At 42.4% G+C, this 17,500-nt stretch overlaps 1 protein-coding gene across 3 annotated transcripts in view; it reads right to left on the bottom strand.

Moving 5' to 3' along the window:
- LOC128694746 (protein eva-1) overlaps nucleotides 1–17,500 on the bottom strand; it is a 434,222-nt gene that overhangs the window by 63,897 nt on the left and 352,825 nt on the right. For all 3 annotated transcript variants that reach the window (XM_053785031.2, XM_053785032.2, XM_053785033.2), the window contains exon 3: nucleotides 14,025–14,260. In XM_053785031.2, coding sequence (XP_053641006.2) covers nucleotides 14,025–14,260 — 236 coding nt within the window. The remainder of the gene's footprint in view (nucleotides 1–14,024; nucleotides 14,261–17,500) is intronic.

The following is a 17,500-nucleotide window of genomic DNA, read 5'->3' as shown; positions in this document are numbered from 1 at the left end:
TGGTGGTGGTAGTGGTAGTGGTGGTGGTAATGGTGGTGGTGGTGGTAATGGTGGTGGTGGTAATGTTGGTGGTGGTGGTGGTGGTAGTAGTGGTGGTGGTGGTGGTGGTGGTGGTAGTGGTGGTGGTGGTAGTGGTGGTGGTGGTGGTGGTGGTGGTGGTAGTGTTGGTAGTAGTAGTGGTGGTGGTGGTAGTGGTAATAGCAGTACTTGGACATACATTCAATAGACAGCAGGAACCTTGAAGTTCGCACAGAGGCTATCTACTGAGAGCTAAATTACGGACTAAATTAAAGACAATCGTGTATTATCTAGGTGTACGAGTAAGTATTGTCTGAGATAAAACTAGAGTTTTCAAATCAATATGAATGTCAAAGTTCGTTTTAGACTTACCTCATACAGTTAACTAGAAAGAAATGATCGTAAACGATGACGTAGACACGAAATAACATTTTCCTGGTATCAAATAAATATTCTGAGTTACATATATTTTTCTATATCGTGTAGTATAAAATACATACTACTGCAAGGTTGAAACTTTCCTTAAATAAAGAATATCTACATTAAGAAAATAATAACTTATAGTGATAAAATAATGGAACGAAGAATAATGAATCGAAGACCGAAATATCCACTGATCTGAAAAAGTGTATAATGTGCCAGACAACTGATGGAACAATAAGGGTAACGACAGCTGAAAGTGGAAGGAAGAGAACTGGCAAAGAAGCTGAGGTTAGAGACGTCAAGGCGGCAAAAAGACTAAATTACGCGTCAGAAGAAATGGAGTTTGTATATCCTGTTACTGATCAGTGATATTAATCGTATACTTTGAAAAATACTTTTGATACAGTAGCTAAAAAGTGAGATAGAGAAGTTAAAAGGGATATAGAAATTTGGTCAGCAAAAGAAATCTGTGAATCATCGCACCAAACGAAGGCAAGTGTTCTACTGAGAACATCGATGTTTTCAGTATAAAAGATACGTAATCTGCTACACCAGCATAAACGTCATCTTGAGAATAAAGAGCTGCAGATAAAAAAAATATTTGCACTATCTGATCCACCTATTCGGAACTTCTGGAAAAAGGCCGAAGAGGTGAGCTAATGCAAATGTTTTTATATCTGTAGCTGTATTCTCAAGATGACATTTATACTGGTGTAGATCAGGGTTCAAATACTCAGGTATTTGGTGATGACATACTGTGCCACAAAACTTGCTTCGAAGGTTACTTAAAGAAGTATAATTATAGAAAGAGAACTCAAAGACCATAAAGAAATTTCACTGAAAGATGTTGCTCTAAGATGAAAGAAGGAATGTTGCTGTGATAAATGGTTCAAAAAACCGACAAGTTGAAGATTGAGACACTTATGCAACATTACCTCAAACGCCTCCTCTCTTTACACCTTTCTGCTTTGTATTAGACTGATGAAGCCACTGTGTGGCGAAACGTTTCCTCAGTAAAGATTCCCATATGTTACGTAAGTGTCTCAATCTTCAAGGAATGTTGCTGCTCAATCAGAAATCTGTGATCTCGTAAACAAATTGGCCGAAGAAGACATAACAAGAAACAAACGAAGTCAAGATTAGATAGAAAAAAATATTATGGAGGAGAAATTTGCTTCAGTTCCTCTGAAAGAAGACTCCTTAGTGGTATTTTTCGTAAATATTTGAAAATGCATTCCCCAAATATTGGAATTTCACCTAGAATTTAAATTTTTCTTTTGAAGAACACTTATTACTCGTGCAAGTGACATTTCCACATCTTTATAAATTGCTTGACTCAGTCTCAAGTGCTGCATGTGTTGGCATGTTGTCTATTTCCTCTGACTACAGAAAGAATCATTCTTATGTGAGATACACGATTTGTAAGGCGGACTGAGATAATCAAGAATCTATCTGGATTTTTATTTCTCCTGTGGTTTACTGGGTTGTTGGACAACAATTCATATTCTCTTTCATGATCTTGCTTATTTCCATAGGTGTATGAACTTTTTTCAGTAAGTCAACTCTACACCTGACAGTCTCAGATATTGTCTATGTGAACAAATATTAAGGATTTATTCCAGTCTCCCGAATTAGTTTTATTCCCTTTGTGCTTCTTACTTCTGGCATAAAAGCTTTAGTTTGTTTTATGTCTGTAATCTCTCAGTTCAGATCAAGTATCTTTTCTTTTGACATTCTTATTTTTAAGCAGTTTCGCTGCCTTCTGTATATTTTTCTGCTTTCTCTTTCTATATTTATCTCCTTTTATGCTTTCTAAACTGTATATATTTCATACATTGTATATTTATATGTTCAGCTTTTCCATGCACTAGTGTAGTTTAATGTTTCTCAGAATCATTACTACAGTAATGTCTTATATTCATTTGTTTTATCAAAGTCAATATTTTTATTCCTCACGTTGTTAGTTATATCCGCAGGGGATCTTAAGTGATTGCCAGAGTTTTTTTTTTTTCGTTTTTTTTCCTCTCCTCCAACTGACACGGCCTCATTTAATCAGCTTCAAAATTTCAACGCCCTGGATCAAGAACCCCTCACCAGCGTCAAGGACACTCCCTTAAGGAGTTTTACAAGTGCATATAAAAGCCTAATAACATATTTATACTATCAGATATTAATCGAGCAATACAGCTAGACCTAAAAATATATACACAGTACACATATTACTGACCTTAAAATATTTTCATTATTAGCTTATAGTGAATGAACATATTTATTGTAGGTCTGAATACATGAGGAATGCGTATAATTGAGAAACCACTGTATTAGCGAAATGTTGTAAAGCAAAGCACTGTAAAGCAAAGCACTGTAAAGTGGAGCGCTGTAAAGTGGAGCACTGTAAAGTGGAGCACTGTAAAGTGGAGCACTGTAAAGTGGAGCACTGTAAAGTGGAGCGCTGTAAAGTGGAGCACTGTAAAGTGGAGCACTGTAAAGTGGAGCACTGTAAAGTGGAGCACTGTAAAGTGGAGTGCTGTAAAGTGGAGCGCTGTAAAGTGGAGCACTGTAAAGTGGAGCACTGTAAAGTGGAGCGCTGTAAAGTGGAGCGCTGTAAAGTGGAGCGCTGTAAAGTGGAGCGCTGTAAAGTGGAGCGCTGTAAAGTGGAGCGCTGTAAAGTGGAGCGCTGTAAAGTGGAGCGCTGTAAAGTGGAGCGCTGTAAAGTGGAGTGCTGTAAAGCGGGACTTGTCTGTATGACAAGGAAATATAGTTTGTTTCCACTCTCTAACTATCATATAGAACATGGTAGTTGCCCATTGCTGATGTTTCTATTTTTGCCAAAAGAGACAAATATCCCCAGTGACCAACGATCTTAGCAATTGAAGTGATGAACCTGTGACAACATCCACAAATTTTTAACCATTACTTTTTACTAGTGCAGATTATTACTGTGGTATTGCGATCTCTGCGCTGGCTGCTCCTTCACTTTTTTTCAATTTAACTATTTTACGCAGACTAATACTTCTCACTTATTGGATAATTTATGCGCGCAAATTTGGGAATAATTGTTCGATTTTTTCCCACTGTATACGTGGTGTTCTAGCTGGCGCGAGTAGCATGCTCCAGTGAGCACAATTTGAGAGCCTTAGTGCGCTTTCATTAGCTCAAATGTTTAACTGCTCTGGAGCGACCAACAAATGATCATTGAACATTTTCCAGTTAGGTATTTTTACCTGCCTTGGGAGGTCAGGCAGCGGCGTATTAATATTATTCACAGAATTTTGCAACATTTTCTCGTCTCTGATTTAGTCTAAGTTTGGACTGATTTAGTTTATATTTAAGTTTATTTTCACTGCTGGAACAAGTTTTTTTAAGTTTAAAAGATCAAGTTGGACCACATCCTCGAAATGCTAGATCAGTCAGGCTGTGATGTCTATGTGGTCCAGCGAGTAGCTAGCACCAACAGCCTGCTTGATCAATCAAGAAGAAAGCCTAGCTTCAGGCCAGGGTAGAACACTCGAAACCTGTCACAGGTATTGATTTCACAAGCAAAATCTAAGAATATTTTATGTATTAAGTATAAAAAATTGTGAGTGATTTTAAAAGTAATATCTGACGTACTTGGGTCAAAACCAAAAAGCTACCAGCCTATCAGATACAGCCCATCAGATAGTCACCAGCCCATCAGGTAGTCACCAGCCTATCATTTACAAGCTCATCAGATACAGCTCATCAAGTGGCCTATCAGGTAGCCACAATTTATAAAATAGTAGCCGATCAGTCACAGCCCATCAAGTAGGTCTGGCCTATCAGGTAGTCACAGTTTATCAGAAAGTCACAGCTTATCAGGTATTTACAGTTTCACAGGTACAGCCTATTACTATCCACAACCTATCAGAAAGTCACAGCCTACGCGGTAGTTACAGCCTATCAGATACAGCCTATTCAGGTAGTGAGGGTCAATCAGGTATACTTCATCTTGATTTAAGGGATAAAGTGATTGGGTGTGACTACCTGATCGGCTATATATGATTGTCTGTAAATTCCGAGTGGTTAAGTACCTTAATGAAGATAAGTACCATGGCAGAAGGGTACCAAAGTGTTCCTGGAGTACCAGGGATCATCAGGAAATGCCAGTGATTACCAGGGAGTACCAGGGACCACCAGGGAGTACCAGGGACCACCAGGGAGTACCAGGGACCACCAGGGAGTACCAGGGACCACCAGGGAGTACCAGGGACCACCAGGGAGGACCAGGGACTACTATGGAGTAACAGGGACCACTTTGGAGTACCAGGGACCACTTTGGAGTACCAGGGACCACCAGGGAGGACCAGGGACTACTATGGAGTACCAGGGACCACTTTGGAGTACCAGGGACCACTTTGGAGTACCAGGGACAGCCGCAGAGTACAAGAGACCACCAGGGAGTATCAGGGACTACAGAGAACTACCAGGGAGTTCCAGGGACCGCCAGTGAGCACCAAGGACCACCAGGGAGTACCAGGGACCACCAGTGACGACCTTGATACCAGCGAGAGGCTCTTCATCCAAGAAACTAGATGCGATCCTCTAGATCATACTGATTACATTTCATGTCCAGGCGCTGTATGACCCCTACAGATTTAGAGCTTACCCCTGAACACCATAACAGCATTAGTATAGAAAAGCAAAAGGCTTCCTCCCACCCTTCCTACATTCCAGCATACACTACCTAAGATATGAAAATATTCTTAGGTATATCGTAGAAAATATTCTTGAGTATAATTTAGAAAATATTCTGAGCATATATGAAAACATTCTTGAGTGTAGGAAATTATTCTTGAGTATATTATAGGAAAATAATCACAGGAAGAAATTAATATGGAACTTGATCTATTCGACTATTGAATAGACCATAAGATAACTGAATACAAAGATCCCATAAAGATTTTTTATAGGTTCGTTAGCCCGGCTCGAAACAGATCGACCCGGGATCGATCCCAGATCGAGTGGAGACACTGGTTTTCTTACACCCGTTGCTACTTCTCACCCGGCAGTAAATAGGTACCCGAGTGTTAGTAGAGTATTGTGGGTCGCATCCTGGGGAAGTGTACCTAAAGTGCTCATTGGAAACAAGCCACACTACCTGGCTTAATGGGTTACCCTGGCTTGGTAACCCTCAATCAATATGAATCCATACCTAGTTATGGACCGTGATACAACAAGCGTCTCGTTCCAACATCGATCTTTTTCCAGCATGGGACTTGTTCCAACATGGAATTTGTTCCAGCGTGGAACTTATTCCATCATGAATCTTGTTCTGTTCTAACATGGATCTTGATCCAACAAGGGTCTTGTTCCAACATGGATCTTGTTCCAACACGAATCGTGTTCCAACATGAATCGTGTTCCAACATGAATCGTGTTCCAACATGAATCGTGTTCCAACATAGATCTTGATCCAACATGGATTCTGCTACAATTATTTTCAACATCCAGATTCGGTGACGAACTTTTGTCCTAATTCCTCAGTCATCGCCCCTACGACCTGGTTTCTGACCAGGCCTATGAAAGGGTCATTAAGTGCTGAATGCCACCTGTTCATTATCAACCAAAAATACTTTATACAGGGATTAACTGAATACTGTACATACACTGAGAGACATACACCTCTCGGTGTATAAACCTCTGTTCTGGAGGAGTCTTAGTTCCTCGAGAGGGGTCGTCGCCCCCCGAGAATGGTCCTCGCCATCCACCCGGTTGAAGAAAATTTCTATATATCTGTGTCTTAGCTAAAGACCTGATCAATCACACTGTGGCGATTGGTGCAAGAAACATTGACAACTGGGCAAGAGAACAAACAACTCACAGCAAGGCTTAATTCTAGACAATTTTTGGTTAAGAATCGATTTTCATCAAGACTGTGTGAAGATTTCCTCAAATCTTTGTCAATATCTTTTCCACACTTTATCACGACTTTATCAAGACTGTCAAGACACGCTGAGGCTCAGTCCTGGCTGATACGTCTAGAAGTCTTGCTGTGCATTTAGTGTCCTTATGAGACACTGTTGTGGTTCTGTGCCACAACAGCGTCCGCGCATTTACTATTACACAAAGCTCATGGAGCAGGACCTAGTGGCGACAAGTGAAAAGGCGGGGCCAGAAGCTATGAATCGACCCCTGCAACCACAAATATTTAAGTATACACACACGCACGCACCCGCGAGCGTACACACACCTTGACAGCCCTAAGACACTTTTCTTAAGGTCAGTCCATCCTCCTAGATACCAGCAAAGACTATTGTAAGAAGAAACTTGCTCCAGGTTGTACGTGGTAGAGAGCAACCATCCTGGAATGACAGCTCTTTCATATAAATGCAAACTGGAAGCCTGTTAAATGTTTCGCACTCTGGCAGGATTATCAATCATTATACTGTCTCGTACGTCGTTAGACGACTGGAACAGCTCACCAACTCACTTATATCCAGAATACATTTTACTTTCCTGTGTATTTCTTAATGGTTTATATTCTGGTATGAGACCGGACTGCGGGACGGCGACCCCATGACCGTCAACTACTTAGTAAATATAATAGAGAATTGACATCTATAGTGTTACAAACGGCCACACAATCCCTTATTATATAAGAGAGATAATGAAACCCACGGTCGAACTGATACCTTAAATAATCACTGAATCCTTGTATTCCTTGACTATAAAAGTCTTGCTATAGGGAAGTGTGGAGGGGAAAAGTTCGTTAGTTAAGATTGGAAGCATAAATGAATGGTGGAGGTAGTATAAATGATGGAATGCTTGTTGGGTATTGGGCGTACATCGTTACCTCTCTACCCCCCTCCTTCACCCAGTGGGAGTTAACATAGGATCCTCCTGGCATATTGAACACTACTTGACTTCCTGCTCCCACCAAGTCTGTATGATTTTCCACTCTTCTCTTTTTATATATATTACGTGTGCTGGTTGTTTTCGTTAATGTAACTGGACCTGATTTGACTTACGTATTTTAACGTAATTATTCTTGGTCATCATTTCTTCTAAAGGCCTTCTGTTTATCATGCGAATCACTCGATACCGTCAAGGCAAGGCGGGCAGCTTGATCTATGCACCAGATCACAAACTTAACCTCATTTTTAAGTGAACTCAGAAGTGTGTCACTTCACCTTTTGTAACTGATCATCTGCTGTCTTCAAAGTCCATCAGCAAACCTCCATAGAGTACACAAAGCTAGCATCTTCCATCAGTGAAACAACTCTTGGCGTCAGTACTCTGTCTAGGGCTGAATTTTAAGCCAGTGACTACCTCCTCTCATACAGGCTTCTCGTTCACACATCGTGAATCCTGAGAACTACTTGCCACGTCCACAGTGACACACCACTGAGCTGACACCCTCTAAAATCTACTTGAAGTGTTCCGAGGATCAACGCCCCCGAGGCCGGTTCCCAGACCAGGTATCCCAGTAATGCTAACCGCATTACGTTCAGCATGTACACCACAGCTCGGCTGATCATTGACTGACTTGAGGAACTTGTCACGTTCCTTCTAGAAAACTGCCAGATGTTAAAATGGCTTTGGGCATCCTACACCCATAATATTCGCCCTACTTTCGTTGGGGATATATTGCTGACCCTCTTGCTTTTGTAGGGAGTGATTTTTCTGGACAGATTTGGGACCAGGGTCTCTAAGATTTTCCAGATGTAAATTATAATGCATCTTTCACTATTGTGTTCGAGGAACTTGAAAATTTCCAACTAAATTAGGTGTTTTAACTTAATTTATGCGTAAAGTGAAGGTTCTCTGAACAGTCACTAGGTCAGCAATTTCACTTGCTTTCAAAGGGACTGTTAATGTACACTGTAAGTCAAACTTAGAGAGAACAAGTGATTTAAAAAAAGCTATCATTTGGCTTGGCATCCCTTGTTTTGAAGTTTCCCATTACCCATCTTATATAATTTCCCTTGCGGCTCTGGGAGATACTGTTGTGATCCTTGGCAGTAAGATCCTCTGATATTATTCCTCCTAAGTCCTTCACGTTAGTTTTTCGCTCTATTGTGTGGTTAAAGCTAGTTTTATACTCCATTCTAGATTCATTTTCTCAGGTTTTCCATAACGGGGTAAATGAAATTTATCCTCGTTGAACATCATATTGTTTTCTGTGACAGACTAGAGGCGATGATATACATCTGCTTCGAGATTTGTAGTATCCTCCATAGATACCACGCTCATGCAAATTCTAGTATCGTCTGCAAAGGATGATAAGGTGCTATAATTTATGTTTTTGTCTATAAAGAAGAGAAAAAAGATGAGGTGCCTCGGGAACGGAGCTTTTTACTGTGACAGCCTCTGACTTAACTCTGGTTACTGCTATTCATTGAATTCCGTTTATTAGAATTAAAATTTCATCTGAGAAAGTTTCCTTTATTTATTTCGCACGCATTTTCTGCATTCTTACGCTTAACAAAAGTTTTGGCAAAGTCTGTGTATACTGTATGTCCTTCGATTGTCTTCCAGTGCATCTAAAATCATGTCGTAATAATCCAGTAGCTGCGAGAGACAGGAGTAACCTGCTTCAAAGATGCTGCCCTGGGCTGTGTAATTTTTATTACACAGGTTTGTGATCTTGCTTTGTGGTTTGTGATCTTGCTTTTTAAAACTCTTTCAAAGCTTTTTATGTGGGACATCAGTGCTATTTGTCTATAATTTTCTTGCTGTTTTTTTTATCTGCCAACTTTGTAGAGTGGGGATGTATCATTGCTCTAGTTGGGTTGGCACCACGCTGACTACTATGATGCCATACTGACTAGACTTACACTAAACTAGGCTTACACCACACTGACTGGGCTGACACCTTACTGTCTGAGCTGACATTACGCTGACCGCTCTGACCCTACAATAACTAGTACGACCCTACAATGACTGGTCTGATACTACAGTGAATGGTCTGATACTACAGTGAATGGTCTGACATCCTACTGACTAGCTTGACGCTGCACTTATTACTTTGATACTACACTAACTGGGTTGGCACCACACAAGCCGGGTGTGTAGTGCCTCGTAGCCAGACTGGTCACACCTGCCGGGTGTGTAGTGCCTCGTAGCCAGACTGGTCACACCTGCCGGGTGTGTAGTGCCTCGTAGCCAGACTGGTCACACCTGCCGGGTGTGTAGTGCCTCGTAGCCAGACTGGTCACACCTGCCGGGTGTGTAGTGCCTCGTAGCCAGACTGGCCACACCTGCCGGGTGTGTAGTGCCTCGTAGCCAGACTGGCCACACCTGCCGGGTGTGTAGTGCCTCGTAGCCCGACTGGTCACACCTGCCGGGTGTGTAGTGCCTCGTAGCCAGACTGGTCACACCTGCCGGGTGTGTAGTGCCTCGTAGACAGACTGGTCACACCTGCCGGGTGTGTAGTGCCTCAGTGCCTCGTAGCCAGACTGGTCACACCTGCCGGGTGTGTAGTGCCTCGTAGCCAGACTGGTCACACCTGCCGGGTGTGTAGTGCCTCGTAGCCAGACTGGTCACACCTGCCGGGTGTGTAGTGCCTCGTAGCCAGACTGGTCACACCTGCCGGGTGTGTAGTGCCTCATAGCCAGACTGGTCACACCTGCCGGGTGTGTAGTGCCTCGTAGCCAGACTGGTCACACCTGCCGGGTGTGTAGTGCCTCATAGCCAGACTGGTCACACCTGCCGGGTGTGTAGTGCCTCGTAGCCAGACTGGTCACACCTGCCGGGTGTGTAGTGCCTCGTAGCCAGACTGGTCACACCTGTCAAATCTTGTTATAATAAACTGATATTTCATAAAGAATTACCATAGATTTCCAGTTTTTCTATTTTCTCAGCAAAAGTAATTTAGCAAAGTAATCTAAAATTTCTAGAAATTACACAAAGTTACTTACTGCTACTTTGCCTTTCTAAATTTACCGTTACTTAACATTAATGAATAATATTTTCGTAATGATAAGTCTGACTTATTTTGCAGAGTAACAACAAAAAAAAAAATTCGGATTTTTTTTTGTTGTTACTCTGATCGGATTTTTTTTGTTTTACTTTTTCGGATTTTTTTTTCAAGGCAAAACGAACGCTGATTTATAAGCCAAATCTGCAGGTTAAGGACGAAAAGCAGAGTTATGACGTTGCATTTCAACTCTCCTAAGTATTGCACAGGTCACTGGTGCCGCACAGAAGTGTTTCTGGTGTTACATTGACATTAATAATTAATCAATGGCTCTTTGTTCAAAGCTGAATCAATATATCCGTGAGAACGTTTATGGTCACTGGTCCGTAGAGTGGTAAATTATGTACGTTGTGTGTGTGTGTGTGTGTGTGTGTGTGTGTGTGACAGAGAGAGAGAGAGAGAGAGAGAGAGAGAGAGAAACCTGTGAGACAGAGAAAACCCTGTATAAGAGAGAGACAGAAAGACAGAGAAAGACAAAAACTTGAGACACACACAGAAAACCCTGTATGAGAGAGAGAGAGAAGGAGAGAGAGAGAAACAGACACGGACAGAGAAAACCCTGTGAGATTGACTGAAAACCCTGTGTAAGAGTGAGAGAGAGAGAGGGAGGGAGAGAGAGAGAGAGAGAGAGAGAGAGAGAGAGAGAGAGAGAGAGAGAGAGAGAGGGGGGGAGGACAGTTAGTGTAGATAAATGGTTCAGAGGACCGACAAGTTGACAAATGAGACACTTGTGTAATACTTGGGAATCACTGTGGAAAATCTCCAGCAACCAGGGACTTCCTCAGTTAAATACGGAGAAGGATGGTTGAAGATCAGGAGTCAGGAGGTAAACAGTCTCCCAGCCTGGAGTCAGGAGGTAAACAATCTCCCAGCCTGGAGTCAGGAGGTAAACAGTCTCCCAGCCTGGAGTCAGGAGGTAAACAGTCTCCCAGCCTGGAGTCAGGAGGTAAACAGTCTCCCAGCCTGGAGTCAGGAGGTAAACAGTCTCACAGCCTGGAGTCAGGAGGTAAACAGTCTCCCTGCCTGGAGTCAGGAGGTAAACTGTCTCTCAGCCTGGAGTCAGGAGGTAAACAGTCTCTCAGCCTGGAGTCAGGAGGTAAACAGGTAAACAATCTCCCAGCCTGGAGTCAGGAGGTAAACAGTCTCCCAGCCTGGAGTCAGGAGGTAAACAGTCTCCCAGCCTGGAGTCAGGAGGTAAACAGTCTCCCAGCCTGGAGTCAGGAGGTAAACAGTCTCTCAGCCTGGAGTCAGGAGGTAAACAGTCTCCCAGCCTGGAGTCAGGAGGTAAACAGTCTCCCAGCCTGGAGTCAGGAGGTAAACAGTCTCCCAGCCTGGAGTCAGGAGGTAAACAGTCTCCCAGCCTGGAGTCAGGAGGTAAACAGTCTCCCAGCCTGGAGTCAGGAGGTAAACAGTCTCCCAGCCTGGAGTCAGGAGGTAAACAGTCTCCCAGCCTGGAGTCAGGAGGTAAACAGTCTCCCAGCCTGGAGTCAGGAGGTAAACAGTCTCCCAGCCTGGAGTCAGGAGGTAAACAATCTCTCAGCCTGGAGTCAGGAAGTAAACAGTCTCCCAGCCTGGAGTCAGGAGGTAAACAGTCTCCCAGCCTGGAGTCAGGAGGTAAACAGTCTCCCAGCCTGGAGTCAGGAGGTAAACAGTCTCCCAGCCTGGAGTCAGGAGGTAAACAGTCTCCCAGCCTGGAGTCAGGAGGTAAACAGTCTCCCAGCCTGGAGTCAGGAGGTAAACAGTCACCCAGCCTGGAGTCAGGAGGTAAACAGTCACCCAGCCTGGAGTCAGGAGGTAAACAGTCTCCCAGCCTGGAGTCAGGAGGTAAACAGTCTCCCAGCCTGGAGTCAGGAGGTAAACAGTCTCCCAGCCTGGAGTCAGGAGGTAAACAGTCTCCCAGCCTGGAGTCAGGAGGTAAACAGTCTCCCAGCCTGGAGTCAGGAGGTAAACAGTCTCCCAGCCTGGAGTCAGGAGGTAAACAGTCTCCCAGCCTGGAGTCAGGAGGTAAACAGTCTCCCAGCCTGGAGTCAGGAGGTAAACAGTCTCCCAGCCTGGAGTCACACTGGGTTTGCTGGGACGGGTCCCAGCAAACGAAGGCAAAAAAAAAAAAAAAAAAAAAAAAAAAAAAAAAAAAAAAAAAAAAAAAAAAAAAAAAAAAAAAAAAAAATCCCAGCCGCTTTTCAAGAAATAAATATTTCTTGCATAATAAAATATATAAGACAGAAAAATGCATAGTTTTTTGGCTGTCATTTGTGACAATCACTCGACACAATCACTCGACACAATCACTCGACACAATCACTCGACACAATCACTCGACACAATCACTCGACACAATCACTCGACACAATCACTCGACACAATCGCCAAGGTATCATTAATCAACTCGGCCAATAATACATAATATAAAACTACCGAAATTCGAAGCATTTCTATAATTAACAGTGACACTGCTGGTATGATAGCATCAGTGTCACTGTTGTTCTAACTATACCAGTGTCACTGTTGTTCTAACTATACCAGTGTCACTGTTGTTCTAACTATACCAGTGTCACTGTTGTTCTAACTATACCAGTGTCACTGTTGTTCTAACTATACCAGTGTCACTGTTGTTCTAACTATACCAGTGTCACTGTTGTTCTAACTATACCAGTGTCACTGATGTTCTAACTATACCAGTGACACTGTTGTTCTAACTATACCAGTGTCACTGTTGTTCTAACTATACCAGTGTCACTGTTGTTCTAACTATACCAGTGTCACTGTTGTTCTAACTATACCAGTGTCACTGTTGTTCTAACTATACCAGTGTCACTGTTGTTCTAACTATACCAGTGTCACTGTTGTTCTAACTATACCAGTGACACTGTTCTATACCAGTGTCACTGTTGTTCTAACTGTACCAGTGACACTGTTCTATACCAGTGTCACTGTTGTTCTAACTATACCAGTGACACTGTTGTTCTAACTATACCAGTGTCAATGTTGTTCTAACTATACCAGTGACACTGCTGGTCTAACTATACCAGTGACACTGTTGTTCTAACTATACCAGTGACACTGTTGTTCTAACTATACCAGTGACACTGTTCTATACCAGTGACACTGTTGTTCTAACTACATCAGTGACACTGTTGTTCTAACTATACCAGTGACACTGTTGTTCTAACTATACCAGTGACACTGTTGTTCTAACTATACCAGTGACACTGTTGTTTTAACTATACCAGTGACACTGTTGTTCTAACTGTACCAGTGACACTGTTGTTCTAACTATACCAGTGACACTGTTGTTCTAACTATACCAGTGACACTGTTGTTCTAACTATACCAGTGACACTGTTGTTCTAACTATACCAGTGACACTGTTGTTCTAACTATACCAGTGTCACTGTTGTTCTAACTATACCAGTGTCACTGTTGTTCTAACTATACCAGTGTCACTGTTGTTCTAACTATACCAGTGACACTGTTGTTCTAACTATACCGCTGACACTGTTGCACGACTCCCATGAGTCAAGAATAATAACAAAAATAATAATTCATGAAATCGTAATAACACGATAATAATAATAATGTTTATTATCATCATTCTTACAAATAATAACGTTTGCTAGAGTGAAGCAGTGAGTGGAGAGCTTACATTAATTTCGTGCGAGTACTCGCATCCAGTCGTCAGTTGTTGCTGGTGTGGGGAGGGTGGCACTGTGGGTGGACAGGGGTCGTGTCCCACGCCCTTCTCGTCTCCCTCAGCCTGGCGTGGGCGGCCGTACCTGGCGAAGGTGATGTCGATGGTGGTGTTGACGGGGCACTGGAGGGAGAGGCTGGTGCCGTCACAGGCGTGGCGCTGGAAGGTCCTCAGAGTGCCTGTCAAGAGTGCTGCAATGAGAACCAGAGGGGGAGAGAAGCGTTAGTTTGGTCGCCCACCACCAGGAAGCAAGATGCGTACAACACAAGCTCAACACAAGTGACATGCAGCACAAGCTCAACACAAGTGACATGCAGCACAAGCTCGACACAAGTGGCATGCAACACAAGCTCAGTACAAGGTATGCAAAACAAGTGGCATGAAACACAAGCTTAATACAAATGGCATGAAACACAAGCTCAACACGCGTTACATGCAACACAAGCTCAACTCAAATTGCATGCAACACAAGCTCAACTCAAATTGCATGCAACACAAGCTCAACACACGTGACATGCAACACAAGATCAACTCAAACTGCATGCAACACAAGCTCAACTCAAACTGCATGCAACACAAGCTCAACTCAAATTGCATGCTACACATGCTCAACACACGTGACATGCAACACAAGATCAACCCAAATAGCATGCAACACAAGCTCAACACACGTGACACAAAACAAGCTCGACACACGTGACATGCAACACAAGCACAACACGCGTGACATGCAACACAAGCTCAACTCAAGTGGCCTACAACACAAGCTCAACAAATGGCATGGAATATACGGTGCAAAAACAAGATAGGCAACACAACAAGGTTAACACACGAAGCATTCAAGACGAGCTCAGCATAAGAGGCATGGAAAAAGAGACATTCAGCACAAGAAGTATGCAGCACTTGTTCTCTCTAGGCTGGAATACTGATGTACACTAACTGCCTCTTTCAAGGCTGGCGAAATTGCTGACCTGGAGAATGTGCAGTGGTTAATGAGGTTAAAGATACCACTGACTCTCCTGCTAATCATGGTAAGAATATTCTAATTGTAGGAGATTTTCAGGTAAGATATATGGAGAGTGCATTTTATAACAGAAAGAGAAAAGTCAAACAGAGGGTGTGCCTCCCAGGAGTTGGTGTTGGTGACATAGTCAGCAATTTGGATAATATTATGTCAGGTAATGGGAACAAGCCCATTATCTTAGTGCTCGTGGAAATGACATAAGGAAGGGCAGGAAATAGGAGCTGCTGGATAAGTACAGGTCAGCCATAGAAGTTGTCAGGTCTAAGGGAGGGATCCCAATCATATGTAGCATCTTGCCTAGAAGGGGAATGGGCAGTGAATGTATGTCTAAGGCCATTTGTATAAATTGCTGGCTAGACAGCAATCCCATTCACTGATAACTGGGACAAATTCTATGGCAAGCATGATATGTATGCAAGGGATGGGGTTCATCTCTCTGGGGATGGAGTGGTTGCATTAGCCACTTCGATTGAGGGAGTCACAAATGACTTGTCTAGGACTTTAAACTGATAGATTATAGAGGTGTGGATGTTTGTGGGAAACAATCAGGCTGCAGTATTATTGTTGGAAACAGCAGATACTACCAGGATACCTAAGGTATATGTTTAAAAGACAATATTCAAAATAAAGTTCCTAATAAAGGCAAAGCAACTGATCAACAAACAAAGAGAGATAGTAGAAGACAACGAGAGACTAGCTCCCTTAAGGTTTACTATACAAATAGTAGGAGTCTAAGAAATATGATGGATGAGCTAAGATTACTTGCAAGTGCAGGTAATATAGATATTATTGCTATAACAGAGACCTGGTTCAACTTGAAAGATAGAGAAATGCCTTCTGAATGCAACATATAGGGTTATAAACATTCCACACTGATAGGGTCAAGAGGAAGGGTGGTGGAGTGGCGATGTATGTCAGAGATAATTTAAACTGTTGTGTTAGACATGATGTAAGATTAGAAACATCGGACAAAGAATCTGTTCGGCTGCAGTTTCTCGAAAGTCGTGAAAAATTAATTTTGGGTGTGATTTATAGGCCCCCAAACCTTGATAGGGAGTGTAGTAGGTGCTATGGGAAGAAATTCGCAAGGCGTCTAGATATGAAAATGTTGTGTTAATGGGAGATTTTAACTTTAAACAAATTAATTGGAACAATGTGATAAGAAATCTTGAGTCTATTGACTTTCTTGGTACGGTTCAAGATTGCTTTTTAAAACTGTGACAGAACCAACTAGAGGAAATAATCTGCTTGACTTGGTTCTTGTCAAAGAATCATTAGTTAATGATCAAGAGGTTAGTGATGAGCTAGGGAAAAGTGATCACAAATCGCCCAGATTACCCAGATAACTGCAATCAACTCACTGTCCCAGATTTTCACTTGGCCGACTTCGTGAGTATGAGAAATTACTTGGGTGGGCTAAATTGGGACGACCCAACTATGTGTCAGGTAGGTAGAGTTGGTTGCCAGTATGACGTATTTCAGAGCATAGTGCTGGCTGCCCAGACAACTTTTGTTCCGAGTAGGGAAATTAGATCTAACAAAAAAGATCGCAAATGGATAAACAATAGATTAAAATATCTCATTGGTCAAAAGAGAGGTATATATAGGCGTATCAAAAGAGGGGATGGGCAGTTAAGAAATCAATATATTCAATTAAAGAGAGAAAACAAGGAATAAGAAAAGCAAAAAGGGATTATGAGACTAAAGTCCCAAGGGATTCGGAGACTAACCCAAAAGGGTTCTTTCAGGTATACAGAAGTAAGATTAGGGACAAGATAGGCCCACATAAGAGTAACTCTGGGCAGATCACTGACAGTGATAAGGATATGTGTGAAATTCTCAATACCTACTTCCTCTCAGTTTTCACTCAGGAAGATAATAGCTATATTCCTGAAATAATAAATTATGTAGAACAGGACGATAAACTATGCACTATTGGGGTAACTAGTGACATGGTCCTCAGACAAATTGAGAAATTAAAACCTAACAAATCCCCAGGCCCTGACGAACTGTTTGCGAGGGTTTTAAAGGAATGTGAAGAGGAACTTAGCATACCTTTGGCTTATCTTTTCAATATATCACTACAAACTGGCATAGTGCCAGACAGGCGGAAAATGGCAAATGTAATACAAGGCAGGTGACAGGTCCTTAGCTTCGAACTATAGACCAATAAGCTTACTTCCATAGTTGGTAAATTTATGGAGTCAGTAATTGCCGAAGCAATTCGTAGCTATCTTGAAAGGCATAAATTGATTAATGAATCTCAGCACGGTTTTACAAAGGGGCGTTCCTGTCTTACGAGTTTACTAACTTTCTTCACTAAGGTGTTTGAGGAGGTAGATCAGGTATTGAATATGATATTGTCTATATGGGCTTTCGGTAGTGTTCCACAGAGGCTGTTGAGGAA

Source organism: Cherax quadricarinatus, chromosome 51, assembly GCF_038502225.1.
Source record: "Cherax quadricarinatus isolate ZL_2023a chromosome 51, ASM3850222v1, whole genome shotgun sequence".
In the NCBI taxonomy this organism is placed as follows: domain Eukaryota; kingdom Metazoa; phylum Arthropoda; class Malacostraca; order Decapoda; family Parastacidae; genus Cherax; species Cherax quadricarinatus.
Note: the sequence above shows the minus strand (reverse complement) of the source record. Positions and strands in the feature narration are given on the sequence as shown.